General features: G+C 38.7%; 3 protein-coding genes across 5 annotated transcripts; 2 read left to right on the forward strand and 1 right to left on the reverse strand.

Moving 5' to 3' along the window:
• The first annotated feature begins 254 nt into the window (after nucleotides 1–254).
• LOC114470872 (gap junction beta-2 protein-like) lies at nucleotides 255–3,901 on the forward strand. 2 transcript variants are annotated; one of them, XM_028459237.1, is made up of 2 exons: nucleotides 255–374; nucleotides 1,259–3,901. In XM_028459237.1, exon 2 carries the CDS (start codon nucleotides 1,273–1,275, stop codon nucleotides 2,098–2,100), a length of 828 nt encoding a protein of 275 aa, XP_028315038.1. In that variant the 5' UTR covers nucleotides 255–374; nucleotides 1,259–1,272; the 3' UTR covers nucleotides 2,101–3,901. The 2 variants fall into 2 exon arrangements, with proteins under 2 accessions (XP_028315038.1, XP_028315039.1); XM_028459238.1 differs by lacking the exon at nucleotides 255–374 and adding an exon at nucleotides 750–918.
• A 266-nt stretch (nucleotides 3,902–4,167) lies between these two features.
• LOC114470871 (gap junction alpha-3 protein-like) lies at nucleotides 4,168–7,211 on the forward strand. 2 transcript variants are annotated; one of them, XM_028459235.1, is made up of 2 exons: nucleotides 4,168–4,495; nucleotides 5,241–7,211. In XM_028459235.1, exon 2 carries the CDS (start codon nucleotides 5,264–5,266, stop codon nucleotides 6,359–6,361), a length of 1,098 nt encoding a protein of 365 aa, XP_028315036.1. In that variant the 5' UTR covers nucleotides 4,168–4,495; nucleotides 5,241–5,263; the 3' UTR covers nucleotides 6,362–7,211. The 2 variants fall into 2 exon arrangements, with proteins under 2 accessions (XP_028315036.1, XP_028315037.1); XM_028459236.1 differs by lacking the exon at nucleotides 4,168–4,495 and adding an exon at nucleotides 4,781–5,095.
• Nucleotides 7,212–11,338: 4,127 nt separating this feature from the next.
• On the reverse strand, nucleotides 11,339–14,891 carry vma21 (vacuolar ATPase assembly factor VMA21). Its single transcript, XM_028458750.1, has 3 exons — nucleotides 14,694–14,891; nucleotides 14,474–14,583; nucleotides 11,339–12,145 (listed from the first exon to the last, which is right to left on the reverse strand). The coding sequence occupies exons 1-3, from the start codon at nucleotides 14,753–14,755 to the stop codon at nucleotides 12,006–12,008; spliced, it is 312 nt and encodes a 103-aa protein (XP_028314551.1). The 5' UTR covers nucleotides 14,756–14,891; the 3' UTR covers nucleotides 11,339–12,005.
• Between the last annotated feature and the right edge of the window lie 7,894 nt (nucleotides 14,892–22,785).

Raw genomic sequence — 22,785 nt, forward strand, 5'->3', positions numbered from 1 at the left:
GGTTATTCTCAATGGTCGTCTCAAAAGCTTCCTTCACTCGCTGCCCTGCCAAGAACAATAAATAATGTGGCTGGTTGAATCCTTTTGTGTCCACACAGATTCCTTGTTTGGCCCCGGGTAGGCGGAAGTTGAGGCGTTTGATCTGAATTCTAAAGAGTCTTGTTGGAGCTGAATAATGGGTGCCATTGTATGTAAATAGTTTGTATAAGAGCATATGACCGCTACGGTGCAGGGCAGTGGCTAGTGGTGGAGGAATGATTTGCATTTTCCAAACGTGTGGAATACTCATTCCAGCTTTTTTCCTGATAAAACAACTCTATATTTAAGTAATTCTTTCTATTTGTACACATTTTTGTGTACCACCGCAGTCGAAGGTAAAATGTATGCTTTATTGTCTGTCTTTACTAACATTCAGTTTGAGGTGGTCGGGTTTGTTGGAGGTTATAATTAACATGCATCAACTCTTGAACAAGCTATTGCTGTTTGAAGGTACATTTCTTGAATTGATTGTTTATCTATTTTAATAATCATGGGAAGAGATTTTGTTGTGTTTTCCTCAACTGTTCTTCCTCATTCTTAAAGGAATTTGATGTCCATCTGTCTGCTACTGGGCTGTCTGTCCTAGAGTACAGTATTAATACAGTGTGCCCAAATCACGTGGTTCAGCAAATGTTTGGCTATTGGTTTCCAATTTTTGCGTCTCGTGACGGTGCACAGAGGTAGGCCATCGCCCCTGCTTTTATACACCCTGCAGGCTATTTGGCAGTTCCTGTCTCTGTTCTTCCTCTCTGCCAAACCCAGCTTGATGCTCGGGTTACACCTCAAGATGGTCATCTTTGGACCTGGCTCTGCTTACAACAGCTGCTCTGCTGGCTGAGCCTGGTGACCTGAAAAACAACTACTAGATTTGTTTAGACTGTGAGTGATGCATTTTCTTCTCCCAGAATAGTCCTCTTTGGTCTTTAATTTGAAGCAAGGCCAGTACAGACCAAACTTAAAAACTATTGTGACTGGGATTTTGCAGTGTAATTCCACAAATACTGCTTTTTTTTTTTCATTGCAGAAACTATTATTGCTTTCAAACTTTAACACTCAAATGTCCTTTCTGAAATCTTGATTTTACTATTTTTTTTCTCAAATAAATTCTGGAGAACACTTATGTGTTTTACCTATGACAACCAGACAGGTGTCTTGACCTACATGTACTGCATTTCTGCTATATTTTTAAATGTATTATTTTATCTTTTATTTATTGCAGACCTGGAGTCGAAAATGAACTGGGGCTCTTTTTATGCCCTGATAAGTGGCGTAAATAGACACTCCACTGGTGTTGGACGGATATGGCTCTCTGTCATCTTCATCTTTCGCATCTTCGTCCTGGTGGTTGCTGCAGAGAGTGTTTGGGGTGATGAGAAGTCTGGCTTTACCTGCAACACTCAGCAGCCAGGATGCAACAGTGTTTGCTATGATCAATTCTTTCCCATCTCACACATTCGTTTATGGGCCCTTCAGCTGATCATGGTCTCTACCCCTGCACTGCTCGTGGCCATGCACGTAGCCCACCGACGGCACATGGACAAGAAGATTTTGAGGAGAGCAGGTCGTAATACCCCAAAGGACCTGGAGCACGTCAAGAACCAAAAGTTTCAGATCAGAGGAGCTCTGTGGTGGACATATATGATCAGCATCATTTTCCGAGTAATTTTTGAGGTGGCTTTTCTCTACCTTTTTTACTTGATATATCCCGACTTTAGGATGGTGCGTTTGGTGAAATGTGACTCGTACCCGTGCCCCAACACAGTCGATTGCTTTGTGTCCCGACCAACTGAAAAGACCATCTTCACCGTGTTCATGCTGGCCGTGTCTGGAGTGTGTGTGCTGCTTAACCTGGTCGAGGTGTTCTACCTCATAAGCAGAGCCTGCAAACGGTGCTGTTGTAGCGATGACGATCCGTCCAAAGGAGCTTGGATGAGTCAAAAAATGCCGTCTTACAGAAGAAATGAAATAAATCAGCTGATGGCAGATCCTTCTGTAACGTCTTTGTTCAGTGTTACAAAGAAGAGCCCAACTGAGAAGGACGAGAAATGCACTTCTTCCTGAGACTCAAGTCATGTCCTGCATTTAGGGACTCTGTGTATAACTGAATTTTTATTTGAAGCATATTTATTACTTGGAACTTGGTGACTTGAAACAGCTGCCAAATTTATAACAAAGCATGCCTTGATTTGCTTGCGCTTTGTCATAGTTATTACAGCTCTAATGCTTCCTTTTTATTTCACCAAATTAGAAATTAGATGTCAGTTTTAGCATTCTCTAACGGTAAACTGTGCTTTTATCACACCTTGCAAATGTGCATGTTTAAAACAAAAATATAGTAAACAGTTTGAGTAATGAGTGTGATCATCAAGTGCATCAAGAAAGAATTTTAAAAAAGAAAGTGTTTATTTGTACGGTTGCCGTACGGACAACCCCTGGCGCTATTGGTACGGTGACCAAAGTACATTTACGTAGCATTTTAGGGTTGGGTTATAACCCAATATTGCAACAATTTTTAGGGTTAGGTTTTAGGGTAAGGTTTAGTCTTAGTCACGTGACCTAAACTGACAAAATGACTGACCTATCACATGACCTAAACTGACCATAGGGGCGCTGCGTACGGATCGAATGATAGTATATTGATACGGCAAACGTACGGCTAGCCACTGCCTAAAAAATATCAGGGTGCAATCGCGTCAACACACTACAACAAATGTACTAATATTTGCCAATGCTACCACAGAGTGTTCAGGTTTGAAACACGTTTTCAATTATGTGGGTGGTTAAAAATATGCTTTTTCCATATTAATTCTGAGAACTCTTATTATAACAGTTAAAATGCTGGAAAAGGAAGCCTCTATCTTCAGTCAGTGAAGTGGAGAAAGACAATGTTACCATCAAGTAAAATGATTGTTGGTGTGATCCCATCCTGTCTTTGTCAGTCAAGTTTGCATGTTCCTCCTGAGCGCGTGCATATTTCATTTCCAAACTCAAGTTTTTTTTTAAAATGAACATCAACCGAGAACATTTGAGTGTGTCTGTGTGTTAGCCCTCGGAGGGACTGGCGACTTGCCCAGGGTGTACCCGGCCCCGCGGACTGAGAGTCAGCTGGAATAGGTTTCAGTTCAGTTTACACAAGCATAGAAGATGGATGGATAAATATGATACTCTCTTCCCTCAAACGTGGAAAAGATGTGATGAAAGAATATCATGTATCTTTTTAGGGTAACGGCAGTGGAGTGGTTTGTAAAGACGGCTATTGTTATTCCTCACATTTACATGTTACTGTCACAAAGAGTTTGTGTGAATACCAAACACAAACAAAACCAGTTTTTCACCAACATGTTTGTAACCGTTTTAATTGGTTAGGGTACTGAATGTTTGTTAGATAAAAAAAAAACATTTATTCCATAATTGAACTAGATTCAAAACATTTGAGGTTTTCCTTTGCGTTTCCATTTCTGCTTTATGTCCTCGTTAATGCAGCACAGTCTTTTTAGATTCAAATATTTTTTTATGTTCACGACCCTCACTTCTTTTCTGCTTTCAACATTAGCCTATCTTAAAGAAAAAAAAATCATTGCCATAGAACTTTATCAACATGCATTAGCTGGCATTACATTCATCACTGTGTACCTCTTTCAAACATTGGTTTCCTTCCTGATGTGGGCCTAATTGTATTTGTGTAAATTTACATACAGATGGAATGTATATTGTGTATATCATGTAATGTAAAGAAATAAACTGCCTGATAATTTGTCAATAAATCTGTTTATGCTTAGTGTAAGAACTTGTATTTGAAGAACGTGGCCTGGCCCGTCTGTGACGTTGAAACTGAACTTTTTCACAGCCTTGCCTTCTTCCTGTCATTGTGATTTGGAGCTTAAGGATGCCGATGGCTGCTCATCTCCAACTCATGTTCTCCCCTCCCCTTCACAAATGATAGGAGAGAGACCCTTGTGCTAAATTTAGTCCCCTGGAGCACTTGTGGCCAGACAGACTTTAGCAGACAACCTTATTGGCCAGCCGCCATGTCACTCACTGTAACCAGCAAGCTGGGGGGCTTTAATAGTTTACATTTGAGTGTGCACTGTGCCAAATTTAACCACAGGCGAGTGGGGGGGGGTTAAGAAAGGCAGGTCGGACATGGTTGAGGGTGTATCCAGTGGGTGGTGTGTGTTGTGGTCAGCGGAAGACCTTTGGGGCCTGGATCCTGACTTTTTTAATTAGATGAAGACAAAGTTTGACTCTGTGGGTTTTTGGTGGACTTGAGTCAAGTTTGTGGCTTGCCAGAGACCATTTTTTTTTCTTGTCCATTCAACGGCATTGCTTGGGGCCCAAAGAGCAGCATTGCACTGAGGCCTGTGAGTGAAGCAGGGTGGCCTCATGGACCCTCCAAGACGCACTGAGCCTCACCACAAAGGAGACAAAAGTTGACATGGTGGCCTTTCCTGTAAATGTAAGTTTTTTTCAGATTTATTTTTAACTGTTTTAGATTGCATTTTTATAATAATTAACAATGTTTAGCCTCTCAATGTTAACCAAAAAAATTCTCTTTAGAAATGACATGCTACTTTATGCCCACTCTACTGTTGTCACAATTTAGTATTTATTTGTTTTTGGCTCATTAAACATATGCGCTGCTTCCATTTACTATGAGTCGTCATCTTAAATTTCCTGTTCTGCTATACCATATGTCCATCACAAGCTATATATATATTTATAACATGAGGCCTCACAGGAGCTGACAATACCGGCATAACTCGACTGTGTCTGTATCATACTTCCCATCACTTTGGCCTGGTGTTTAATTTCACTTTGTGTGAATCATGTTCCTGTAGCTCAGGTCATGAAGGCCAGGAGCTGTACAATCATGACTGAACCCTGCCATCCTCCTATCCACACTTCCCAAATATATACTCTCCTAAAGTAAATATAATCCCATCCACATCCACGTGGAAGAGAACTGCTACCTGCTCAGCCAGAGAGGCTCAGTTGAGCAATCTGTTAGCAGTTTTGCTCCTTGGAGGCTCATTTGTTCAGAGCTCTGCTGAATTTGGTAAGACATTTCTGGGACGCACCCCTAAGGATTATTGAACCTACTTTAGCCCCAGCATTTTTGCTTCATTATGGCCAACTTACAAAGGTACTGTATTGAGAAATCTTTTTTTGTAAAGTAACTCCTCCTTTTAATGCTTTTGTAGCAATGATCTGACCTTTCACGGCCATGGGGGACTGGAACCTTCTTGGAAAGCTCCTAGAAAAAGCTCAGGAGCACTCGACTGTGGTGGGGAAGGTGTGGCTCACTGTCCTGTTCATCTTCCGCATCCTGATCCTGAGCGCTGCAACAGAGAAGGTGTGGGGCGACGAGCAGTCTGGCTTCACCTGTGACACCAAGCAACCTGGTTGCGAGAATGTCTGCTATGACATCACATTCCCGATTTCCCACGTACGCTTTTGGGTGCTACAGATCATCTTTGTATCCACGCCGACACTGATTTACCTGGGACACATTATCCACCTGGTGAGAATGGAGGATAAGCACAAGGAGAAGGAGAAAGAGCGAGAAAAGCAACTTGCACTTCATCCAGAGAAACAGACCCTTATTGTGGATCCAAAGTTAAAAAAGGCTTTGATACGAGACGAACAAGGGCGAGTTCGCCTGCAGGGTGAGCTCCTGCGCACATATGTCTTTAATGTGATCTTTAAGACACTGTTTGAAGTGGGCTTTATTGTGGCCCAGTACCTGTTATACGGCTTTGAACTAAAACCTATGTATACCTGTGACCGACCCCCCTGTCCAAATGTGGTTAATTGCTACATATCCCGCCCCACAGAGAAAACCATTTTTATTATCTTTATGCTGGGAGTAGCCAGTGTGTCACTGTTCCTCAACCTTATCGAAATCTACCACCTGGGCTTCACCAAATGCCGACAGGGCATTACGTTCAGAAGAAGTCGCCAGTCCGCGAAAAATATCTCTAAAGAACCCAGCGATGTTACTGTACCCTTTGCACCAAGCTATGATGACTACTTCCATGGACACCCCCAAGTCCAGCCCGCCTACCCCCCAGTCCCCAGCTACAACCTGTCCCCTCTGTCTGCAGGCACAGACTCATCCTTTCATCCGTACCACAGCAAAGCAGCATACAAACAGAACAAAGACAACCTGGCTGTAGAAAGAAGCAGCAGCAAACCAGAAGAATGTGAATTGAAAGGAATGAAGGGAGCAGGGTCAGTACCTGGGTCACCATCACAGGCCAGAACTGGCCACGGTGCCAAACACAGCAACAACAAGCCCAGAATAGATGATCTGAAGATATGAGGAGGTTTTTAGTTTCTCTGTGGGGTCTTAAATTACTGTAAAGATGAGCATATGTTGTTTGGAAGCAAATAACATGGCAGCCTGCTTCCCTCTTTAAAATGGCACAAGTTTGACTCATTCCAACTTACCAGGGAGCGACTTTTACAAAGGGCTTCAGAGAGGCTGCAACTATGCTGTAAGGGTTATAAAAAACTGTTGTAGCTTGACAAATCCTTTTTACTGAACTGTAACCATCTAAAAAAAAATCTTCTTTCCAATTTTACCCTAGTAGGTAGCTTTATTTTGATGAGCCACTACTGTACTCTTGATAAATTGTATGGTTTGGACATTTTCTATTAATGTCAATCTTATTGTAATATGAACCATTTCCTAATGCAGAAACATACATTAGCATATAATTAGGCAAAGTAAACAACATACAATCAGCTCAGGTTCATGTAACTTCTTACATTTTTGGAGGGTGTTTAAAAACTTGAGAATCCAGGGCAAGAACCAGTTTCGACCTGACCTCATTTATGGAAATCAGATAGGGCGACTGGTTATATTTAACCACCGTCAACTGTTTTGAGGCCATCATCTGGCATAATTCACTTGCTTAGACTTGAAGTGATGAGTTGTGCAATACTTGAGAGCACATTGGACCCTGGTTTGACACTTCTAAATCCAGATTGCACTGGTCTCAGGAGCTTCTGTATAAGTGCTGATTCCTGTTTTTTTTATTATTATTTCAAGTGCTAGAAAAGTATGAGCAGATTGTTTTATTAATCTGTTTATATCTCCCTTTGTGCTGTTTTGTTCCCTATAAAGCACTCAGTGATAAACTGCTTAAAATAAACCTGTCTTAAATTTGCACCGTCAACTTTGTTCATAATCTCAAGTCTGTTTTGTGAGAGGATTCATGCTGCAGCTGTCGGTATGTAGCCCTGTTATGATTTACATCTAACATAGGTGGTGTTAAAAATCTAATACTCTGAATTAAGAACCTGTTAGCTGTTTGACTCATCAATCCTCCCACCAACCTGTTCTAGTGGGAATAAGAATGTCCCGGAGTCATTTCTATCTGCATTTCTTGCAAAGCATGATCAATTCATTTGTGCGAGGAAAGCACAGCCCGTCTGCACTCCTGGTATGAAAGCCGTGGATTTAATGACATGGCGTGTTCATGCCAAAGATGTGTCATCACGCATTTGGCTTTCCTGTTGGTGCTCGGTGCTTTCATTTCAATGTGTTAAAAACAAAGAGTTTCCTTCATTTTGGTGGCATTTGGAGAAAAGATTGAGTACGCAATGGACACAAAAGGCCTCGGCAGAGTGCAGTATTTCTCTCAAGACTTCACCTCTACTTGTGTAAATGAGTAAGAAAAATGAGGTCCACTTTGAAGCACAATAAAGTCCTCAAGTTTGAAAAATGGGTTTAATGCGTTTCAGAAACAATAACAGCTGAATCGATGAATGATGACTCAGATGGATATCCAGCACTTTGAAATGAAATCCTTTTGCATCAGACAAAGTTTCACATTGTGGTTGCATCCAAACACGAACAGATTAATGAACGCCCATACAGAATCACATTTTCTGAGTTTTGAACCATAACTTGAACGTGGTACAAAAGAACCTCAAAAAGACAGTCTGTGCACCTAAAAATATAAATAAGATAAGACAAATATGAAACCAATATTTTAAGCGTGCTTGCTTAAAAGCCAAAGCTATGCGTCTGTTTCTTTTTTTTAATATATAAATCATTAAAGATTTGTGCATCAGAATGTTACTACAGAGCACTTTAGGCTCTCTGGAAGAATACCATCCAATCTGTGCAGACGATTGATGCTGAATTAGTGTCTGCACGCTGCCCAGGCCCTGTGGTAACGAGGCAACTCCAAGCAAAAACATTTCCACCACAATCCTTTCTATTTTGTTCACAAAAAAGATGCTTTTGGTTGATGCCAAACATGACAGGCATGACTGTGGCCAACTACTCAATCTAGGCTTAGTCTGTTCAGAGGACAATATCTTTAGTAATTTTAGATATTTTCTACATTCACAAGCAACCTGTCACTGTGTTCTCTCTAAGATGTTCCCTAGTACTCCGCATGCATGTGTAGCTTTAGTGAGAGAGCGCTCACCAATGTTGAAACTATATGAGCTTTAGTGTTAATATGGAGATTTGTTTTGACATTTTCAAGGGCTTGGAAAATTGTTGTTGCATTACAACGTCTGCTTTGGAAACATTTTCTTGCGCGGTCTAGACAAACTGAGCTCTCCCTGAAAAGTGTTTACAATTTTAAGAACAAAAAGGTTATTAAATTCTTGTGGTGACCTTTTCATAGTTCCGACTCAAATGAAAACTTTTAAGTTGCACTTCATTTAGGATGGACGTATACATTTACGGCTAACAAAATTACGGCTATAATCTGGCTGGGACTTTTTCTATAAGCTGTTTGCATGTTTTCTGATTTCCTCCCACAGTCCATAAACAGGCACAATAGGTTCAATGGTATCTTTAATGTTCCTAAAGACATAAATAAGACATATGTCTTTGTTTTAGGCATGGGTGTCAAACTTAATTTAGTTTGGGGCAAAATGAGAACAGTCTGATCTCATATGGGCCACAGATTATAGACAGGAAAACAAGTACAGCTAATTTCAACATTGTTATTGTGCCCTAATTTACATATCTACGTATAAAAGATATGTAAAGCATTGATATCCAACCAATAAGTGACAGATGTAACGCCCTGTATGATATTTTCTTTACATTTCATTCATTCTCTGACCAATTTCTATCTTACCTTGGAATATGTGGAACATTTTGAGGACAGTTGCAAATTTTGAGAAAAATTCAGATTTCTAATTTAAAATGACTGCCATCATGTAATATATATATATATATGTGTGTGTATAAGCACAGGTAAACTTCACACAGCAACAGATATTTTCATAGAATGTCATTGAATATGTGAGCTGAGATGTCTGCAACTGAATTATTTGGTAATTTATACAATTATTCATGTTTTCTCTGACATATGTTCTCCAAGGGCTGAGTCGATGCTCCAAGGGCCCAAATTTGACCGCCGGGTACTGAAAAGGGATGAGAGGCTACAGAAAATACATGAATTAGCTTCATTTATATTAAAATAATTGTTGGTAACACTTCACTTGAAGTTGTATACATAAGGCTAACATTACTCTGTCATTAGCATTAATAAGGTGTCATGAAGGCTGTCATTACGTGTCGTTCGTTAGATTATGACACCTTTGGAGCTATGTTGGCATTTGTTGGGTTAGGTGGAGGGATGTCGTGGGGTGGGGTTAGGGTAACAAACTACACTCAATGACAGCCTTGATGACACCTTATTAATGCTAATGACAGGTGTCATGTCATAATAATGACAGCGTAATGTCAGCCTTTATGTATGAAACTTCAAGGAAAGTGTCAGATTGTTGTTGATATTGTTTTTTTGTTTTTTTTCAATGAAGAAACTTGTCCATCAATAACTGCAATACTATTAAATAATCAGATCATATACAGCATCATCTCAAATGCAGTTTTTTTTTTTTTGTCTTTGTTTTGGGTTTAACATACATCGATACTTTGGTTACATTTGGAGGTTGATGTTATGTTTTTTCATCTTTAGATTGCTTTTATCTTGAATTACTTTCTTTTTAGGGGTATTTTTTGCACAGTACTCTGATGCCCCCTGTCTGTATTTTCACATTAACGCTTATTCCACCTATTTAATTAGCTGTTGCTGAATTGCGTCACCTGCTGGATAAACTGGGTAATAGCAATGGGTACACAAGGTTAAAAACATAATCAGTTGCTGAAAACCTAGTGTGGAAAATTGATTTTTTTTTTTTTAATGACATAGCTTTATTCTGTAGTACATTATTGCTGGATTCCAAATGCATGTTTTACCCTCTTGTGTAAAGGCAGCGCTTTGTCCTGATTTCCATTGCACTGATATCATGACCTCAACCTGTTAATGTGCGATAAATGTCAGCGCTAAAACACAGCATGCCCTTGGACTAACTTTACATATTGCTGAAAGGGTGAACTTATAGAATATGATCCCCAGAGAAGATTGGAAGCCTGTGATGTGATGTGATGTCAGTCACGCCATCCCTCACAGGCACTGTCACCTCATTAGCCACAGCACACACAAAGATCAGCTCCAGCAGGCTCACAGCAGCACAGCAGAGAGGAAGGGCTCGCCCAGCACAGGGGGGGAGGAAAACAAACGGATATCAGCTGCTGACATGCTTTCTGAGGTGGAAAACACTGTTACGGCTTGACATCTGTCACTTCCGATCATGGCTCCTCTGGAGTCATGAGTGGAAACAGACAGACTGTGTGATGAGACTACTGCCGTGCAATGGTTGGTCAGTGAGGTGGACACAGCTTGTGATCTGGATCAATTCTCTTCAGCATTTATCAGGAAACCATGGGACTTAAGATGCTTCTTTAGTGCAAGACTAATTCTTTTTAACTGATTATATAATTAAAATGATGCTGTGGGAAAATAGAGCCTTTTTAATATTCAGACATTTATAAAAGCAGGTTAAATCACTTCTCAAAACTTACCTGTTTCACACAGCTTTTAACATTTAACCATCCGCTTACTTCAAATTTACATTTGTTTTCATCGCTGCATTTGCTGTTTGTTAATCTGTTTACATATGTATATATACTATTATTTTTGCACCTTATTTTTCATTGCACATTTTCTGTAGCCTTGCTCCTTTTTCCTGCATGTGTGTATAATTATCAGTGTTGTTTTTTAATATGCCGCTCTTTGCCATTCTATAATTAATAATGTATTTTCTGATTCTGATTCTCAACGCACACGTTGATTTTATCATTAAGTTCAGAGAAAGCAAACAAAAAAATAAAAAAATAAACACCAATAATTTCAACTGTTACATTTATTCAAAGAAACAGCATCCCACCAACATCTGATTTCCACAAATCACCAAACAGTTCCAATACAAAAACTTGTTTATTTACAGTCTAAATTTTGCAGTAACATCTCACTAAACTACACAATGAACAGAACACGATCATAACAACAACCCTAGTGAAAATACGCATTGATGGATGCACCGACAATTACATGAGTTGGTTTTTAAGACGGGGTATTACTAGAGTTTTCTTTCATGAAAACTGAGCACAAAGGGTTTAGGATGAAGATGTTTTGTAATTGTTTGGACAAAAACAACTGAAATGTGAAAAACAGAATGACTGTTGCATTAGCTTTGATGTTCACAGCATGGTGTAACGCATTTAGAGAGTTTTATTCTCAGCGAGAAGCATTAAGAATGAAAATAAGTGTTTCTTTGAAATCTGAGGATGGTTTTCAACACGAGTAAGTGTTTAGATCTAACAAAGCTTCTCTATCAGTAGTTATTTTAAGTCAAAAGTTGATTTCAAAAACAGCTGAAGAACCACACCCTGCAGCTCCTTAAAGCAGTGTCAGGCTTTACCTTGGGGCTCATGCTATGAGCAGATGTGACACCCCTGACTGTGTGTGTGTGTGAATGATGCTGGGTTCAAAGCTCAGGCCAACCATGGAGGGAGGGGTTTGGGCTGGATCACTGGCCTCGTGTCTTTGTCTCCTCTGGTCTCATGAGTTGATAAAAGACACGCATTAATCATATTTGCCCTTGCCTTTAGGGGGGCCCTCGTTCCAAGCCACATAAACGAACAGAGCAAGCACCACGTGCACAGCCAGCACGGCCACGATGGCTGCGTAGAAATAACTGTCAGAGCTTGACATCTTCATGGAACCTGAGAGGAGGAAGCGGAGAGTCAGGGCTGAGGCTCGTTGATTTACACACAGACCAGAGTCAACATCAGCTTTAAACCGTCACCGTAACAACTTGTTTTAGTGTCAACAACTTTAGAATTGGTTTAGTGCACATTACACAAGCGTGTCAAAAGATCCATTTTTTTTTGTTTTTAAATAGATTTTCTTTACGTCATGGGCCAAAATGTAAGGAAAACATTTATGAGTGGATTATATTTGTTAATTTGACGTCTAAAGATCAATATACCTTTTATCGTATCGATACAAAGAGTGTCCAAATAGATTTTTTTAAATCATGTTTTCAACAAAAAAAAAACATTTAGAAGGTGGGTATCATGGCCAATTTCCTGAACTGATTTGATTTCGATTAATAAGGTTTTGAATCGATTAATCAATAATTCGATTTCGATTCAGTATTGATTTTTCTAATTTTACACGAATATTAATAAGATGGTTTCAAACTTCTGACTTAAGTTGGAGTGGCTTCCCCAGCAGAGCTTCGTCTGCCATGTTTGCACTGAATACACTCACATCGCACATGCGCAATAGTAGTGATAAACCGATACATCGGCCGATTTTTGCGTTTTTTACGTGTATCAACATCGGCCAATGCGGGCTGCTGCGTTCGCCGATTTCGTCAGATTCGTGGCCCCCCTAATACCTTTCATAGTTATTTTATATTCTTTTTCACATAAAGTCCATGTGGACACTGGAATCTTTAATTGAATCCATGTTCTTTATATATATATTTCTTAATATAATGAAAACTCTATTAGGATGGATTAAATGCTTATTTCCTGCAGACAAACGATAGAGTTGAAGTTTCCGTGTCGATATGTATCAACTAAATATTGATATACTTTGATAGTTTTTGAAGATAAAACAAAAAACACATCTTCTTGGTAAGCTACCAAAGCAAAATGATCAAATTGGTTTGTTTGCCAGAATGGTTTGTTTAGTGGTCCAAGGCGCCGCACATAAGGATCCTTCCTTACGCTAACGTGGGTTCAAATCCCGCTTTTGTGATATATATTTTTTCATTTTAACATATTTAACATGGCAAATTACACCATTAAAAATACATACAAAAATAAACAGAAACATTTTAGGGTATTTCCTGGGTTAGGGCTAAAATAAAAAGGTTAGCGGGGTAGCTAAAAATAAATATGAGCTAAAATAAAACTGAACGTTAAGTCACTTGGTGCACCTATCACATCACCTAAACTGGCCAATGAGGGGCCACTGCGTACACGTCACGTGACCTAAAATGGCCAATGAGGGGGAACTCCATACTGTTAGAGAGGGAGTCATCTGGTACGTTTCCGTACGAATAGCCACGGCCGCTATGGGTACGTTAAAAGTATCCGTAGACTGCCACTCTATGGATATGCAGCGCCCCTCTTTGGCCAGTTGAGGTCACGTGTTTAAAGCCCAGTTTAATTTAATTTATTTTAAACTTCCGTGTAGCTCATATTTATTTTTAGCTACCCCACTAACCCTTTTACTTTAGCCCTAACCCTAACTGTATCTGTAACTCTATCCCTAACCCAAAATTATTTATTATTTTGTATTTTTAAAGGTGGAATTTGCTGTGTTAAATATGTTAAAATGAAGAAAAAAAAATTTGTCAAATGTAGAATTCGAACCCATGTAAGCAAAACTCACGTTGGTGGTGAGTGCACTGCCTTAGACCAGGGGTTCTTAACTGGTCTCACACTGGGACCCACATTTTGTCATGGTCATTAAATCGTGACCCTATTTTTTTTTTTTTTTTTTTTTTGAGAATTCAACCAACCAAATTTAGTTTTTCAAAAATAGCTATTGAAAACATACATATATTATTTTTAAAAGCATAAATCTATGTATTTTCCTGTGCAACATGCATGTCACAGCATGCCTGTCGAAAAAAAAAAAGTTCCTCTTTAAAATAAAAAAAACAAGTCCAACATGAGACATTAAGTAAGCTATTTATTTATTTATTTATTTTTGACCTGCTCTCCGCGACCCACTTTTGGGTCCCGACCCACCAGTTGAGAATCACTGCCTTAGACCACCTTTCTATATTTTAAGTGAACTCATCCTACAAGTGGCGCTGTCTTTGATAAGTGCTGTAAACGTGCAGCCGTAGAAGAAGAGTGTAGCCTCCAGCTCTGCAGACACTTACTATTGGGGCTGTTCAGCAGAAATCACAACAGAAAAGTAGTATATGGATATTAAAATTATTTTTTTTTAAAAATAGCACATTTGTGTTGGTGAATCCAAGTAATCAGAGTGCATTTATTGTGTAATTAGAAGCAGACAAAGCTCACCCTCAAATACGTAGGTCTTGGATGTGAAGTAGAGTCCAATGGGCAGAGTGACCATGAGGATGGTGAAGAACAGCAGAGTCTTTAGGGCAGCCATCAGAGAGCTTTCATTTCTGCAGAGGTTCATAAGTGACAGGTTCACAGAGAGCTGACTGTGTGTGTGTGAGTTACAGTGTGTGCACACAGCTAACATTAGCCTGCATTAGCCTAAGTGTTTTCTCACCCTCTGGTGTACGGAGCCGGCTCGGCTGACGCGTCTGGTGAGGCTCGGACTGAGCTGTCCATGGCTGTGGAGGTAAATATGAAGCTAGTGACGGTGAGTTCTTCTTGTTGTTTATCCCTGACAGTCCAGTGTTAGTTGGAGCTGTAATCTCTTCCTGCTTCGTCACGGGACCGTCACGTGACGAGGGTAACTCAACGTGGTATCGCGAGACTAACCCGTGGAGAGAATTGGTCAGAAAGGTTGGAGATTTTATCACAAAACAACCCAAAGATACTGTTTTACTTGATAAATATTAGTGTTCAAATATTTGGAATTGTTCTTTTTATATATTGTCATTGGGATCGAATCATCAGTTTAAGTGATTAACTGTTAATTCGATTATCTTTATATTTTGAGCTACAGAAATGTAGAGCTGCCACATGGTGAAAAAAAAAATTGTGATAACTTTTTTGTCCAAACAATATAATTATTATATTGTACAAACATTATATAAGATGTAGTACAGTGGTTTCCAAACTTTTCACATTCCCGTACCTCTTCAGACATCGAACCTGAAGCCATGTACCCCTTACTCCTGCACACTGAAAAACATAATAATGTAAAGTGATATACAATGTAGCCCTAGAGCACAAATCTGGCCCTTAGACCACCAAATTCGGCCTGCAGTAGAAACTTAAAAATACAGAACAACATAAATTATTACCCAGATTACCAATTCATTAAGTTGTAGATAAATCAGCGAGGATCTCTCAGATATCTAAATACACAAATTCAATGTATATTCCACAATATTTTGAGAATCACAAATTTCTCATGCTTTTCACCCCTGTGTTCAGTCATTTTAAAATTAATTTTGTTCAAAGAAGTCAATTTTCCTGCAATTATTTAACATAATTTCCACAAATTAAATAAAAATTGGTCTTAAAATTCATGAATTTTGAAAGAGAAAATCCCACAGGGACTGATATGTCACTTATTGCTTGGATATTGTTGGCACCTTATATACTTTATGTATGATTTATACATTTTTTTTTATTTTTTATTTCTATTCACGTACCCCCTATGACAATTTGTGTACCCTTGGGGGTACCCGTACCTCACTTTGGAAAGCTAGGTATAGTACAAATGTGAAATAATAATGTCCAGAAACTTTAGGAGTAAGAGTAAAAGGAGTACAGAAGTTGGCACATACACAATGCCTTAATAGATGAATGGCAAAACATGGATTCTACAATATAATATCATGTGTGTACAATATACTATATTGTCTGTACAATACAATATCATGTTTCTACAATATAGTCATCCAAAATACATTTCCCCTGTGCCAGCTCTATGCTTCCGTAACTATCTGCACGATATTGCATCATTAATAAAACTAAGCGTGTATTCATAATATTAAATATATCAATTTAGAAAAATCAAAACATCCCAATGGAAGTCTTGATGACGCTAAAATATTCCCTGTGTTTAGTACAGATCTTTGCCATTTCTAGTGGCAACGGGTGTCTTCGTAGTTTATGCGATTGTAGTGAAATGTACCTTCAAAGCAGAGGTGAATAAAGTACCTGAAAAAAGTAACTAAGTAAAAGTACAAATACCATATCTGAAAATGACTTTGGTCAAAGTTAATGTCACTCATAAGAAAATCACTTTTTTACCCTTCCCATAGGGAGGACTTGTGATGGTCACAATTAAACAAAAGAATTAAAGTATTACTACTTCCTTTTTTATTTAATTATGTTGTTTTTGCAAGAAGAAAATACACATAGATGTTGCAAAAAGATTGCACTGGTAAATGGTCAAACTAAATTCAAATTAAATCATACTTTCAATAGTGCCACCAATAATAAGTAGTATATATTATATTGTGCACATTGGAATCTGAATTACAGAGTGTGGGACTAAAGTGGTGACCAAAGAGAAATCAATCATTTTTCAATCCCTAAGTGCACCACAGCAGAGTTACTGTATACTGGCCTGTGCTCACTTAGCAGTTTATAAAATGCCCCCTACTGTGAGGAACAGACTTCATTTCCTCACAAACATTGGCACTAAACTTTAGAAAAATAAAAAGAAATGGTTTGATAATTGTGCCAGCACATTTTTCATCCAAATGAGTAAAATTGGATTGTTTTATACCTAATGAGCTCTCATGGAACACTACGATGTTACATAATACTGTCAAGAAACGGGTCGGATATAAAAGGTTATTTTTAGGTGTTTCTGAACAGTAAACCATGAAAACAATACTTACAATCCCAACGACTGAAACTGAGATGTACTTTACGTTTCGTGAGATCATATAAGTGTGACACTGTTGTTTCCTTCAAACATATAGATCGTAAAAAATGATGTCCAAAGCATGCTTAAGAATGCATGTTTCACATTTCCGCAATGGATTTTTTTCTCCACTTCTTCCCTAAACACCGGGGCAGTTTCCTTTTGATTGCACATGTAACATTAAGACCTTTAGTCCAATTGAAGAGGGTTCACACAAGCTGCGTTTCTGCCTGAGAGTTAAGCAGAGGCACTTTCTGCTCTAGTTGGTTTTGTTCTCATGGCTTTGACGCTCAGTAGGTTCCTCAAAGGACATTTAATTTAAAATGACTCCCAGAAGGGACCAACCAGAACCACCATGAACAATCAAGTGATGTGGAAAAGCCCGAGTCTGGCCCCCTAGGCTGTCTCTGAAGAGGAAATTTACCGGGAATCATATTGCATATTTGATACTGGATTAACCTGGAATAGCAGATTAAAAATACATAATCTCCCAGGCTTTTTTTTCTTATTGTTATTGTTGTTGTCGCTGTTAATTAACATAATATTCATTAAAAACTGATTATTTTGTCAAACATTTTTGCACAAACTCTCTTGCCTTCTGGCACTCTTTGTACTTTTTTTGTTTTTGAAACTCTTACTTAAACTAGTCATTTATATAAAACCTGATTTCTTTACACTGTTACGCTCAGTCAATCTTTCTTGATTGGTATTTCTTACGCTGGTAGTTTATAAAGCATATATTTTGTTGTCATTGTTTGGATGCATTAAACCAGCTTCACCTGCACTCAACTTCCTCCGTGTTCAACCATGCAATAAAGCTGTCAGTGGAGCTCATCTATCTTCAGCCTCTGCGTTTACGCTAACCTGGAAGCCTAAATAAACATGCCATCCATCTCTGCTCAGTGTATGACATAACAACTGCAAGTATATTAAAGGTGCAGTCCGTAACTTTCAGATCCCTCCGTCCCTCTTCTTCTCTGATGCTCTCTTGCCCTGCCTTCAAATATGAAGCTTGTAGAATGTGATGTGAGCTTGTGTATAAAAAAAATCACACGTCATATAAATTTAATGTCACAAATAATGGAAAAAAAAAATTATAGACTGATATTTACACATAAAATTACAGCTGCAAACTTGTAATCCAACATTTATTCACATGTTTTTTTTTTAAATTCTTAATTACTTGCGTAAATTATCATTTACAACCACAACTGTCTGGTTACAACTTCTTGAATCAGCCGCTACAGAAACACAAACTACTTTTCTCGTGTGAATCTGCGCTGCTTGAGTTTTGCAACACATTTTGCGAGACGTCTGTAGCAAAACTGATTGGTGCTCGTAGAAATGCAACATATCTACCTTCATACCAAAGTCCCTCCCTCAGAGGAGCTAACAAGCTAATGTTAGCCCGACAGCAATCGAGCAAGTTTATTTATTTGTTTTTCTGTTAGCAGGATTACAGTAAGTACTTAACACATTTCTACAACATTTTAACCAAAGATTGATCTTAGTCCATGGAAGATTCCGTTAATAATTAGTTCATAATTGACCAAACTTTAATGAAATTTGCCTCAGTTATGTCGGGTCAGTTTCACAATGACCCTGCTGAGTTCCATCCAGATCGGATTCTGATTGCACAATTCCTCGCAATTTTGCGTAAAACTGGTGATGCCCATACATTTGGACCTACTGGACTGAAGGTTCATACATAAGACTGACATGACACTGTCATTATTATGACATGACACCTGTCATTAGCATGAATAGGGTGTCATGAAGGTTGTCATTAAAGCAGAACTAAGTAACTTGCGCTTATCGCTCCCCCTAAAGGTCCCTTTTGGTTATGTCACTGTCGTAAAACACTCCGCACCCCCCCCGGCTGCCTGCCCCACCCCACAGCTACATGCGCAGCTTTGCTCTCCCAAGATGGTAGCAACCAATCACTGAAAAATCCTAATACAACAGTGACACTAAGGGTGCTTTCACACATATAGTCCCATGTGACCATGTGAACAGTATGAGGAAGAGAGACAAGTAAAAGAAATTAATGATGTGGGAGTAATACGGAAGGGAGTGTGGAAATGTGTGTGTGTGTGTGTGTGTGCTGACAAAGCGGCTCTGAAAATGGATGGATGGTTGGATGGATAAATAGATAGATGGATAGACATTTGTGTGTGTGCTGCCTGATGAAGCGCTGGGTTGTGAGTGTGTGTGCGTGCCTGTTGCCTCAATGACAGTGTGTGATTACTGTGTGTTGCTGCTGAGCTGTCACTGCATGGAGTAGCTCCGTTCCCCGGACAAAGGTCTTCTCTGCTTTTTTTTTTCTGCTGGCTCTGCCATGATATAAGTTTGAGAAAAGTGAATCTGTAGACAACCGTGTCCAAAAAATGCCAACATAGCTCCAAATGTGTCATTATTTAGTGAAAGGTGTCATAATTTAGCAAACAACTTTTAAACAGCCTTTATGAATGCTAATGACAGAGTAATGACAGCCTAATGCCAGCTGTATGTATAAAACTTAAAATAAAGTGTGACCAAAAATTCTTCCAAGCCTTTGAAGTGTGAATGATCCTGGTAACATGATCTGTATCACTGATCCAGATAACTGCCAATATTTGGCAAAGAGGATATTTGGTGCTTAGCAGAGGTTTGAGCTTTCTGTTAAGTTGAGGTGTCATTTATTCAGACAAGGTTTTTCAGGATTTTTTAAATTTTTTTATCTCCCAACATGTTTTGACAGTCAACTGCCAGTCTTCGTCAGAGGAGTTCTGCTCATGGCCTTTGACTGTTCCTTTGAAGTTTCACTTGACTTCCATGTAATAGTTCCAGCGAGATTCATTTTGTCTTCTTTCTGAACAGCATATTAAGTTGAGGTTGTGTTTATTCAGACAAGATTTTTCAGGACATTTTTATCTCCTGACATGTTTAGGCTGTCAACAATCTCGCTTTCTGAGTGCTCGTTTTTTGGCTGGAGATTGCTGGTTGTGATATTGCTGCTTTGTTCAGGGAATACGTGCACAATGGTTGTTTGCTTGACGTCCTCGTTTTTATTCACTTTTCCTGAGTTTGCTTTGTTTTTTAGTTCATCGTTTTGTTCTTTCATTTTTGGATAAACTCTTTAAAATCTTGAATTATTTTAGCATTCTTGGATCTAACCTGGCCTAATGGATGTTTAAGAAATGTTTAGTTGTAACCGATAAATAGCAAAGGCTCAATGAAAGTGCAGATACAAGACAAACACATGGGCACTCCTGAGGGAAGCTGTCAACAAACATTCTGACCATTAAAGTGAACTGATTGTAAAATAAACAGACCTCATCAGTTGTTATTCTCAATCAATCATCCTTGTTATGCAGAGAAGTTGTCTCTGGATCTTTTATTACATGGGCGACCGTGGCTCAGGTGGTGGAGGGTCGTCTTCTGGTCGAGAGGTTAGGGGTTCGATCCCAGTTCGATCCCCTATGTGTCGACGTGTCCTTGGGCAAGACACTGAACCCTAAGTTGCTCCTAGTGGTCGACTAGCGCCTTGCATGGCAGTCCTGTCCCATTGTTGTGTGAATGTGAGAGTGATTGGGTGAATGAGCTGATATGTAAAGCGCTTTGGGACTGCTTCAGTGTGGGGATAAAGCTCTATATGAATCAAGTCCATTTAGTCCATTTACCATTTATATTTACATGGCATAAGCCATAAATCCCAGTGGTCAGAGCATTGCTACACTGATGTTTTCATAGAGAGGATGTGTATTAATTTATCAAATTAACAATGCATTATTAATAAATCTTTTAAACCTGATAGACCAGAGTAATGCACGTGCATGTGTGTGTGTGCAATGTCATCCCCATCAGCAGCTGTCAGTGTCATATGCCTCCTCACACTACACCTGTTGTTTTGACGAACAGCCGCGTGTCCTTCAGAAAATATTTACAGTGTGGCGCAGCATTTGGAACAAGGGGAGTATTGAATTACTTTAAAAATAGTTGATAGGATTCACAGTATAACCTTTTCCTGCACACCCTAATGCTTACTGGCAGGGCGGAGATTACTTCCAGCATTTGTTTGCCACATTTACATGCATCACTTACATGCATCACTCCCAATTAGGATTTTATTATTAATGAATAGAATCTGTATGGGTTTTCTCCAAATTTTCACTGGAAATTACAATAATTGTGTCTCTTAAATTTCTAGTGACAAATGTACACTTTATTTACCATAGCATGCCTTTGATTTATGTATATGATCCGTAGTTTGTTTATTTCAATGTACATTATTTCTGCTTTCTCCTGTTGCTCTGGTGTTGCTGAGGACACTATGAAAAGAGAGTTAACTTCCAGACTTCGTTTTTGTTAAAATCATACTGTTTACGGGATTTATTTATCTATTATTTTCATTCATCATGATCAATATTTCAATATTATTTACATTTGAATATATTTCCACAGCTCGAGCCTAAAGTATTGTTTAAGTGCTTGACACCTTGTAATGAGGCAACAAAGTAAATGTTATTTTTGTAATATAATTGTGAGACTTTTTTAATTTTTATTTATTTATTTATTTTTTTTAACTTGAAAGCACACAAAAATATTTATATTTCGTCACAAGATTATATGATTATGGGTCGGGATTCCACATTTTGGCAAGGTTTTGAATTCATTGGTATAGATATATAAAGACAAAACCGTGTTTATCACATTTTGTTAATGAATGGAAAATGTTTAAAAACAATATAAATATTGTCCGATATAACTTGCTGTAAAAATATCCCACATTGTTGGGATGATTTTTTTTTTTTCAGTTATTGTGGCTCTAGTTCTTTATTTTCTGTTTGGTTCTTTATTTTAAATGTTACCAATGGACTGTGTTTTGATTCCGTGGTTGTTTTTCTTTTGATGTGGTTGTCATTTTTAAAAGCGTGTTTTCTGTTAATGTCAGTTTGGTGTCGATCAGATATCAAATATGTAGTATAACTATGAAAACTGTCACTCTTGTGAAATTCAAAACCAGGACAGTGAAAAACAAATGATGCTACTGTTACACTCTGACATGAAAGAGGGAGAAAATCTTGTATTCTCACAAAGTGAAGAAAGTATTTAAGAGTTACCAGTAGAGTTGTGACCCAATCCCCATGAGGACATGTAGAACCAACTTTATGTATAATGGGAACTAAGTGCAAAATTAATGGCACGCAAATAATTATCGGCTGTAGTCCGGGCGGCCGTCCTGGCGATTACAAAGTACGGCGCGCACTTCCCTACCACTACTACATTACCCATAAGCTATTGTGCTTAAAGGAGCAGGCACATCCACGCTTAATGTGATTTCTACATGTAATATTTTCTCATTTTAGGTCATCTAGAACATCACCAAAATATAATCACCTGTCCCTTGTCCCATTATCAACATTTCCTGAAAATTTTATCTAAATCAGTTCATAACTTTTCAAGTTATCTTGCTAACAGACAGACAGACAGACAAAGGCAGGGTAAAACGTAACCTTCCGCTTTGCGCTTGACGGAGGTAATAAATTGATCATGACTACAGCTCATGCACCAGAGTCACAGGCGGACTTACCACTTGAGGCTTAAACTTGTGGCATCAACATAAGGATACCAGGAGCGCAGACAGTGGAGCCTATAAGAATATAAAGTGTCTATTCGGACAACCCCCGCTGTTATTGATACGGTTACCGAAGTACACGTACGTAGCACTTTGGGTTAGGTTTAGGTTTAGGGTTGGGGTATAACCCTATATCGCAACAATTTTTAGGGTTAGGTTTACGATTAGTCACGTGACCTAAACTGGCCAATG

Source organism: Gouania willdenowi, chromosome 10 (genome assembly GCF_900634775.1).
Source record: "Gouania willdenowi chromosome 10, fGouWil2.1, whole genome shotgun sequence".
Classification (NCBI taxonomy): Eukaryota; Metazoa; Chordata; class Actinopteri; order Blenniiformes; family Gobiesocidae; genus Gouania; species Gouania willdenowi.